The sequence below is a fragment of the Typha latifolia genome, chromosome 3, assembly GCF_019914945.1.
Source record: "Typha latifolia isolate L0001 chromosome 3, TyphaL0001v2, whole genome shotgun sequence".
Taxonomy (NCBI): domain Eukaryota; kingdom Viridiplantae; phylum Streptophyta; class Magnoliopsida; order Poales; family Typhaceae; genus Typha; species Typha latifolia.
Window position 1 is genome coordinate 11,575,199 of NC_133088.1, and position 10,846 is coordinate 11,586,044.

Sequence of the window (10,846 nt, forward strand, 5' to 3'; positions counted from 1 at the left end):
TTAATAATGTGTGGGCTCCACTTAAAACTTAGCTCAAAGTTAATAAAAAATTCATGTCAAATACATGAAATTACTAACACCTTTCACCCTCTGTCACCTGTGTTCCCTTGAGAGAGTCTTCTGCCTACATCCTGTTTCAGTGTCGCTATGCTATTAAGCTCAGAATCTGCCTTGAGCTGATCACACATATCTTATTTCAACTTTGTAACTCTTGGGACGATGCAGATTGAAACTTTGAAGGTAATGGTGACCCCTTTATTCGTTCGTTTATTACTAACTACTAATGTTACTTATGGAAAGCTAGGAATGATTTTATTTTCTAATAAACTACTGAGCATCCCCATGCACACACCAATGGTTAGAAAAATTGTTGCCTTCTTCAAGGATAGTTGTAATCTGATTCCCGATGGGAGTAGATAGCAAAGGTCCATTTAGGTTCGATGGTCTCCTCCCTGTGGGGATTTTATCACCTTCAACTCGAAAGGGACTTGCCTAACAAGGCTTTGGCTAGATTTATATTAGGAAACTTAGCCGGTTGGGCTTCCCCTATTTAAGCGGTGTCACTGCAGCGCACCAAATTTCAAAGTTCAAAGTTCAAAGTTCATTAATCATTGTGAAGGATCTGGATAAACATGGACTATACACCACATTATCTAAGGCATTTTGATAATTAAGGAATATTCTGTAAAAATTACTTTTAATCAAATTTATATATTCTGTAAAATTTACTAATAATCAAATTTATAGGGAAACTAAGTAATCTCTAGATTTATTCTCACACAATAGATTTGAATTTTGTGATAGCCGGTTATCTTTTTTATCATAAAAATAATAATAATAATAATAAAATTAAATTTCATTTTTGATGCCAGTCACCCAAACAGCCGAACTTGTTCGATACGGTCTTATCTATTTTTTAACCCCCGCGTGTTGGAATTGCCATCGGACTCTATCGAGTCTAATCGTTCCATAAGCTTTGTTTTATCATCGTCTAACTCTTACTAGATAAACGAGAAGAAATTGAGCTCAGGAAGCAACCGGCGATGAAGATTATGGTGGCCGTGAAGCGAGTCGTCGACTATGCCGTGAAGGTCCGCGTCAAACCTGACAAGGTACACTGCCTCAGCCTCCCTCCTCTTCTAATTACTGGCTACTCCCATCGCACGGCTGACGGCTCTGATCTCCCCTCCATGCCTTCCACCAGAGCGGCGTCGAGACGAACAACGTCAAGATGTCGATGAACCCTTTTTGCGAGATCGCTTTAGAGGAAGCCCTTCGAATCCGCGAATCCGGCGCCGCCTCCGAGGTCGTCGCTGTTTCCGTGGGCCCCACGCAGTGCGCCGACACCCTTCGCACCGCCCTCGCCATGGGGGCCGACCGCGCGGTCCACGTGGACGCTGGCGTGTCGCCGGTGCTTCCGCTCTCGGTGGCGAAAATTCTCCGGGCGCTCGTCCAGGTGGAGCAGACTGGGCTACTGATCCTTGGGAAACAGGTAATGGATTAGATTGTTGTTTGGATTTTTGAGCTAAAGTTGGGATCTTGGGTGGTGGATAGTGATTTTTCTGGTTAGGTTGTGGGACATGAGAGAGGAAATCATACGGGTAAGTGCGTTTTCTTCGATATTTGAATTGAAGGAAAGATGTTTGATTTTATCAAGTTAGGGGATCCGTAATGGAAAGTTGGGAGGTCGGTTTGCTTGACGTTTGGTTTTGCGAGCTACAGGTGGTATTTTCGGAGGTGGGTTTGCTTGGATTGTGATTATGCCTTGTCATAAGAGAAATTGAAATTAGTTCGTGGTGTTGTGTCTCTTTGCTAGGATGATTATATTCATTTAATTGGTTGCTTTCTTAAAAGCTGATCCTCTGCTTTAATCTGACAAACCGGTTTGATGTTACCATCTGGTTGATTTATAATGAAAAATTAAGCGAAAGCTTTACATTGCATTTCTGATGGTTGCGATCCCAAAGACCTGCCCTCTACCAACAGAGGATGAAAACAATCTTTTTAGAGTGCATGCTAAAGCTTTATATGGAGAGACATGGAAAAGCAGAGAACTAACACTAGGCGAGAAATAAGGGGGAATAATTGGATTAATCAAGCTTAATGGGGCTTCTTTTTGCCAGAGTAGAAGATTTGGAAGGGCCTTGACTAGTTTCAGGATAGCTAGTCTGTTTATCCTCTGATTGTACTGTCATTTATTATTATCACTGTATATACTCCTGATATTTGGCAATGACCACCAAACACAACTGATACTCAATCCTCTTAAATACAAGAATATTGGAACAAGGCATGGGTTAAAAAGGTTTCCTGACCATCTTCTTCCTTGATTAAATTGAGTAATTGAATCATGAACAATATCTTTTTCCTTTTTCTGTTTTTTTTTTTCAATAGTTTATGTGCATCCAGAGTTTTCTCCTATCCTTGCTTACACCATTCACTCAGTTCATTTTATCCCTTACCTGTTGTAATGTTATAGTACTATTCTATTATGTAGTATCCACTACATTTTTATTCTCAATAGATTTCAAGCAAACTTTCACAACCTTTTTGTTTTTCCTGTGAGTGTTTCTCATGCTTACTCTGCATTGGTGTTTTCAGGCTATTGATGATGATTGCAATCAAACAGGGCAGATGGTAGCTGGATTGCTTAAATGGCCACAAGGAACCTTTGCTTCAAAGGTTGTTCATTATATATCATTCTATTTACAAAATGATTTTATTTTGCAATTCTCTCTCATGTCATGCTCAAATATGAAAATGACTAAGAAACCTATCTAGGTCAATAATCCAGCATTAACTTTGTTGCCTTAGAATGAAAAGTTTCATTGGGTACTTATTAATCCTATTTATATGTCCTTTTGAGTTGTAAAACCTTAAAAATCACACTTCAGTTACTGAGCTTTTTTGTCTAACTCTTTATTGACTATCATCGTCAGTATAATTTACTAAAACTAATCCCATAGCTAATGCATTGTAAGCTACTGATCACTTGCTGTAATTCAAGCTCTTCTATAAAACATATGAAGGATGGCATGTACGAACAAATTTCTTTTTCATCAACATTCGGAGATGGATATATCAATATTTATCCATTCAGATATTTAGTTGTCAACAATGAAGCACGGACACGGACACGGGACACGGACACGACACGATACGGACACGGCGACACGGCAAATTTTGAAAATATAGGACACGGACACGGCATAGGACACGGCGAAATAAATAAATAAATAAATAAAATAAAAAATTATCTAAAGTAAAAATTTGTAATCTAGTAGTGTTAAACATACATCAAGCTATAAGAACTAAGAAGTATCATTCAAAAAGAAGTACACATGAAGCTGTAAGAACTAATTTAAAGATAATAACAAAATTGAAAGACAATCAAATGCCTCATTGCCTTCATCAACAAAACATGTCCTACTATCCAAGTAACTGAGTTCCACAAAAGTTTTAAAACTAATAATCATTACAAAATAGCAACATAAGGTAGATCATTCATCTTCAACTGCCTCGTTGCCTTCATCAACAAACATTATAGTCTCTAAATCCGGTTCATCAATTGAGAGATCAGCAAACTCCAACATTCCTGCACCATTAAAGGAATCATAAGAATCTCCTCCAACATCCCACATCTTGGTCTCCTCTCTTAAATAATCTGGAGATCTCCTTGATAGAAGGCGAAGATTAGTATGCACATATACTAAATCTTCAGCTCTTTGTGGAGTTATCTTGTTTCTTTTCAATGAATGGATGAAAGAATAAGTGCTCCAGTTCCTCTCACAACTTTGAAGAAGAGCAAGGTTGCCCAAGTAACCTAAGTGCTAAATTTCGAAGAATAGAGAGCGAAGCACCATGAGCAACCCACCACATGTTTGGATCAAACTCATTTCTATCTGCTATTGAATCATACTCAGCAAAACTTTTGGTTGATGTGGAGAAACTAGTATACTCTTGGTATGCCATTTTTCGTTCTTCTGCATTTGGAAATAACATTTTTAAGCATTTGCTTCTCATATTAGAAATTTCCAAATCCTTATGCGGTGGTACACGATTTGGATCCTCTTGAATCCATGATGAGCTATAATACCTATTAACATAATCATATAATTAGTAAACAATAACAATGAAAGAACAATAAAACTTTTAATCATAAGATAGAAATTAAATTAACCTTGGATTCAAAGAATGTGCTAAGCAATGTAATGGTGTATTGCTTTTATCCCATCTATCCACTAGGATCTTATGCACCACTGAATAAAAAATAGATTCATCGCCTTCTTTCTTGTTTTCATACATAAATATGATTGTCTTCACCTTTTCAATCATTGTATCCCACATTTCATATATCAAATGTAAGCATGGTTTATACGTATGCAACCCGTAGCATACCGTATATAGGCTCTGTGAAAGCAAGTATATATTCAATTTTATCCCACCAAATGTCATCAAGGACTTTATCTTTGATAAACTCGTGTTTTGCCAATATCATCTTCCCTATAAGAACTCCATTTATCATGATTACCATTGATTGAAGACCCTTCTTGATCTTTCTAAATCTTTTCAACATTATAATCACCGAAGCAAACCGAGTCTCCGCAATAGCAAGCAATTTTAAGTTGACAAATTCATTAAAAATAGCCAACCTCATTGAATGTTGCATGATGAAATTTTTATGCACATTACATCCCCGCAATTACTGAAATCCAGTTACACTCATCAAACACAATCTCATTTGCCTCGGTTTTTTGCTGCACATATGTTCTTCAAAGCTAGGTTGAGAGTGTGAACTACACATGGAGTCCAAAAATGTGAGAAAACCTTGCTTCAAGAAGCATCCCCGTCGCCTTACAAACAGGTGCATTATACGTAACTACTTGGACTACATTATGAGGTCCAACCTCTTCAATGATTTTAATGATCAAATTAGAGATAAAAATTTGTCTTTATATTCTCCTTCACAATTCACAGCTCTTAAGAACATAGGCCCACTCTCGTCACCGCTAAAAAATTTATAAGCGGTCTCCTCGTGCATCAGTCCAACCATCACATACAATACTCACCCCTTTTTCTCCCCAATGTGCTTCTAATAGGGTTTAGCAACATTTCAATATTTGCTCTCTCTTGTTGAAGTAGTGTAGTTCTCAACATATTGTAGCCAGGGGGCACAAATCCAGAAATATTATTATTTGCTGCAAATTGAAAGGCTCTAACATAGTGAGGGTTTCTTGCCAGATGAAAAGGCAACCCAGCTGAATAAAACATTCTTGCAATCTCACAATATAATTGATTGCGAGCACCAGAATTAAATGACTTCTCAATAGGTGTCATTCTTGTTGCTCTTTTTTTTCTTGATGTCCCTCCCATATCAAAACCTACACCTCCAACTGAGCTACTAGAAGATGCCGCTTGTCCAAATTTTGGCAAAGGAATTTGTTTAGGCATCGAATTTTTAATTTTCATTTCGGCAATATCAACAATCCTTTTCATTTCCATAACATGTTCACTACTCACTTTTGGACAACCTCTAATTCCATGCCCACTAATTTTCAGCAAATGAGCCTTTACTCTATAATATGATCCCTTGTAGACTTGTTGACAATAATTGCATCTAAAATTATGATTTCCTCCACCTTCTCCCAATTTCTCCATCTTAGTAACATATCTCCACAAGGGAGCATTATCATACACAGACGATCTGATATTTTGACTAGAATCAGAATTATTTTCAGTATTCATTTTTCTTCAATCGCAATAAAACTACATTAGTAAAGAAATATGTATTAGCATTTAGCAGATTAACAATTTAATAGACAGAGATTAAAGAAGCTTTAATATAATTTAACAATTTAATAACAGAGGCAGTGAGAGAGAATGAGAGAGAGAGACAGTGAGACAGAGAGAGAGACAGTGAGACAGAGAGAATGAGAGAGAGAGAGACAGTGAGACAGAGAATGAGAGATTGAGGGAGGAAGAGACAGTGAGAGCGAGAGAGAATGAGAGAGAGAGAGAGAGACAGTGAGACAGAGAGAGAATGAGAGAGAGAGAGAGACAGTGAGACAGAGAGAGAATGAGAGAGAGAGACAGTGAGACAGAGAGAGAGAGAGAGAGAATGAGAGAGAGAGACAGTGAGACAGAGAGAGAATGAGAGAGAGAGACAGTGAGACGAGAGAGAGGGAGGGAGAGACAGTGAGAGCGAGAGAGAATGAGAGAGAGAGAGAGACAGTGAGACAGAGAGAGAATGAGAGAGAGAGAGAGACAGTGAGACAGAGAGAGAATGAGAGAGAGAGAGACAGTGAGACAGAGAGAATGAGAGCGTGGAGTGAGACAGCAGAGAGAGAGCGAGAATGAGAGGTGGGAGAGAAGGAGGAAGAGAGAGAGAGAGAGAGAGAGAGTGAGACGGCGAGAGAGAGAGACAAAGAATGAGAGAGGGAGGAAGATACGGGGAGAGAGACAGAGACAGGGAGGGAGAGACAGAAAATGTGAGAGAGTGAGACATCGAGAGAGTGAGACAGCGAGAGAGGGAGGGAGGAAGAGACAGAGAATGTGAGAGAGAGAAAGGGAGGGAGGAAGATACAGGGAGAGAGAGACAGAGACAGGGAGGCAATGGAGGGCGGGAGTGAGGAAGAGACGGAGAGAGAGAGAGAGAGACAGAGACAGGGAGAGAGAAGAACCTGCGTCCTCGCCGTACTCAGCTCGCCGCACTCGCTCCGTCGGCCATCGCACTCGCTCAGCTGCTCGTCGCTCGGTAGCTGCTCGAGGGTTTTAGGGCTTCGATCGCTCAACAGTGAAGGTAAGGTTTATTATCGGGTTTGGATCCGGGTTGATAACATTCGATCGAACCCCGACCCGACCCGTTAAACAATATCTAAAATACCGCCCGTGTCCCCGCCCGTGTCCCAACAGTGTCCGATTTTCTTTTTTTTTTTTTTTTAGGAAACTCTGGACACGTGTCCCATGCGTGTCCGACGCGTGTCCGTGTCCGACACGTGTCGGACACGGACACCTCTTCCTGGGAGAGGTGTCGGTGCTTCATTGGTTGTCAACTGATATGAAACTTCGGATAGTTTGCAAAGTTTGGAAGATGTTATTATTCAACATACGTACAGAGAAGGAAAGTAAGATGCAGATTGCACTGAGAATTTACCCATCGAGATCTTTCATTTTGATGTATTTAGGGCAACTATCAATCACACAAATATATAGGGATACTACCAAACTTACAAATTTCATGTTGGTTTCCTTTGTGGTAGATCGTTTAGTTTTTAAAGTTCTCATTTGCTATTATTGTTGTTTACTCATTTGTAAATTGATACATAAAATGGTATGATGCAATCTCAAACAAAATTACAATTGTTGGAATAGATGTTGAGGTAATAAAAAAAATGAACATATTTATACTGTTACATTAGCTGGTTAAGAAAAACTTGAATAAATTATGAAGAGAGGGAGGGAGGAAGAGGCTTAAGGGCTGTCAAACTTTTGAGTGACCTGCTGCCAAATGTTTGGCATTAGTTTCTGCAGATGTGTTAGTTTGATATTGAAACCTAAGGTGCAAGCTTGCTAGAATAAATATAGAATGTTCAGAAGATATAGTTATGCATCAACTGAACAGTATATAGAAGGTTAATGACATGATAGTTTTTTCCTCTATGATCCATTGTTAATAGCATTGCAGCCTATTATAACTTAGTTCTTGGATCATGCATATTGTAAATATGCCCCTATTTGGAGATAGAGATGCTCAAGGGTCCAGCCTGGGTGCAAACTAAAATATCGGGCTGACATCTGGTCAGGGCCTATCCTAGGAAGGTGCAAAAATGGAGGAGAGAGGTGGGAGGTTGGGATTATGAATGGGGAGAGAGATCGAGGACAAGATAAGAAAGATGATGTGAGTTAAGCTTGGAGTGGGTGTGAGGAGAGCGGTGGATGAAAGGAATAGAGGGAGGGTGGCAGATGGACTTCAGAGCATTGCTCTAATAAAAGTCATAGTGCTTGTCATGGCTTTTGGGGCCTTCTCCACTGTGTTAAGTATTTTGGCCACCTTGAAAGATGGTCGAGTTCAAATTGGGTGCATGCTAAGCCAGAATCCAACTGTTCCACTAGTGCTCTAGACTATGGCATGTTATATTAGCTAGAGTATTAGTACATCTTACTTTTATAGGTTACTTTTGCTTCCCTTATGTTCTGTGGAAAATGTTCTCTTTTGTCGATGATATTCTTTCTTCGACTATTGTCATTACTTCTCTTATAGAATTTTATAAGAAAATACAATGGTTGGAGATGAATCAAATATCAGGTTTTGGTACCTTTTAAGATCATTCTTTCCAATTGTGATTTTAAAAGAAGTTTTGTGCTAACATGTGAAAATTGGTAATGAATGGAAAGTTTAAAAGATCCATAAAGCTTGTATTGAATGGATAACACATTGAAATTTGAACAGAAACTTCTATTTTCTATTTTATCTGATTCTAGATAGTTTCTATCTGAGAATCAGCAATCTGTGATACATCAAGAACCTTGTCGATCCCTGAACTTTTTATGCAATGGTATCTCGTATCTGATTTGCACTTCTATTGTTCTGCATTAGAAAATCATTTTCAAGTTACTCCATAGGGATCTGTAATTTATTTTCATGTCCAAAATAAAAGGTGGTCTATAAATTTCATTCTTGATAGTTTTTTTCTAATGTCTGCCATTTGCTTGTCAACTTTTCTATGACTTTTTCTTTTTAGTGTGCAGGTTTATGCTAATAATATGTATGTCATTTTTTTGCCACTTGATAGGTAGTATTGGACAAAGAAAAAAAAGTAGCAACTGTTGAAAGAGAGGTTGATGGTGGCCTTGAAACACTTTCCCTAGACCTTCCAGCCGTAATCACGTATGTTTATCTTACTAAATCTTCTGCTGCTTGTGAAATTGTTTTGCTTTTTGGCCTATCATTTTTGGTTAACATTTGATCTACCGGTTTAAGCACATCAGAAATTGGACTGCTGTTGGATCTTTCAAAACAAAGGATAATATGAGAGGCTGAGAGCATTCATTATGCCATTCCACTAAATTGATATCCATTTCATATAATCACTTCTAAATAGTACTCTCATCTTTTTATTATAAATCAACTGATTTGTTGTTAAGTGACGAGGCAAATAAAAAAGTGACTTTAATTGTATAGTTCTTTAGTTAATGTGATACTTTAACAGTAGGAAATTTGTTATCTAGACACCATCTTTGGGGTTATGTTTGGAGAATAATCACTATACAGAACTTCACAATGACATTGCTCGACTCGTCTTGGCATTCCGACCTTATAATTTTTTTTTTTGGCCCATCAAGTGTCGTGCCTATTTTGAAGTGCCAATGCCTTATTTTGCAGCTTAAGCATTAATTGCTTTAGAGTAAGTGCCACGCACTTTGAATCAGAGGGCTGTGGATCATTTTAAGTTTGTAACTACCAATTAATAAGTGATTACATATTCAAAAAGCGGAACCTTTATCTATATATGCCTAATGAGTAGCAATATCTGAAAGTAATGCCAAATAGAAAACTTTTTGGGTTTCTCATTCCCTCACGTTCCAAATTAGGTCTTCTTTGATTATAATAATGACAAAGATATTATTACTTATAGCCGGTATGAATTGTGTAGTGGAAATGATTTGGTAGCTAAATGTTTTAGATGAATAGGAGATGAAATTGTTCAAAGATGTTGAGTGGGGAAGGAACTAAAATAAATTTTTTTAGTCCATTAGCTTCGTGCAAATATAGTTCACATGTTCCGTGTTCCCACTGTTCTTTGTTTCCCTATCTGCTTCACCATCTTATTCAAATCCTCATATAAAAGATTTTTTTTTCTAACTTTATTTGAAGGAGCAGAATCTTAGATCAGTATCAAAGTTAGGAATCAATAGAATTCTACAAGTATGGAGCTCTGCCGACATGGTCCATATGCACAATATGTAGCAAGATTACACGTTGGTCTGATGCTTGGATCTATTAGGTGAGAATAATCAGGAAATTGGAGGACAACCAAAATGTAAAGGAACCAAAATATTAGGTTCAGGTCTACAAAAGGGTAGTAGTAGAGAGAACAATTAAGTTGCTGGAATAGATCCAAGACAGAGGGGGGAAATGGTATCAGACTTAATTCATTGTTGATTTTCCTTTCATTTTACACAGGGCTCCCTTTCCTATGTATCTATGATTAATCATACACTGGAAACAGGAACTAGCTATTATGCGAGTTCTAGGCATGAGCTAACTATCTTCATGAGGAAAGAGAAGAAAGAAAAAGGATTCCTGTTAACCTCAGCTTGTAAAGAAAAGAAACATTTCTAAGATATTGAATCTTTCGGACTCTTTCTGTATGCTATTCAGCAGAAAGTTGATGACATATATATAACTTATGGCAAGTCAATACTTTCAATCTAGTTCACTGCTAATTTCAACTATTTCTTAAATGTTTCTCGCAGCACTGATCTGAGATTGAATCAACCAAGATATGCAACGCTTCCCAACATTATGAAAGCAAAATCAAAGGTTATCAAGAAAGTGACTCCCCAAGAGCTGAATGTCGAGATCAAGTCCGACCTAGAGGTTATTCAAGTCACAGAACCTCCAAAAAGGAAAGCAGGAGTTATTCTTTCTTCTGTGGATGAGCTCATTGATAAGTTGAAAAACGATGCTCGTGTATTATGAGCTTTTTAACTGTGCAAATGTTTCTGCTATTGAGGCTCTTTGGGGCATTTGGGTTTATGTATTTCAAGGCTTAATTTACTTTGACTCAATATTATTTTGCTCCATGTATCATAAAAGTGTATAAATGCCTCAAGTTTTTTAAAA

The 10,846-nt window shown here is 38.0% G+C and overlaps 1 protein-coding gene across 1 annotated transcript; it reads left to right on the forward strand.

Moving 5' to 3' along the window:
* The first annotated feature begins 892 nt into the window (after nucleotides 1–892).
* Nucleotides 893–10,846, forward strand: LOC140785240 (electron transfer flavoprotein subunit beta, mitochondrial). The gene is made up of 5 exons (XM_073133026.1): nucleotides 893–1,112; nucleotides 1,205–1,492; nucleotides 2,602–2,682; nucleotides 8,793–8,887; nucleotides 10,477–10,846. The coding sequence occupies exons 1-5, from the start codon at nucleotides 1,044–1,046 to the stop codon at nucleotides 10,700–10,702; spliced, it is 759 nt and encodes a 252-aa protein (XP_072989127.1). The 5' UTR covers nucleotides 893–1,043; the 3' UTR covers nucleotides 10,703–10,846.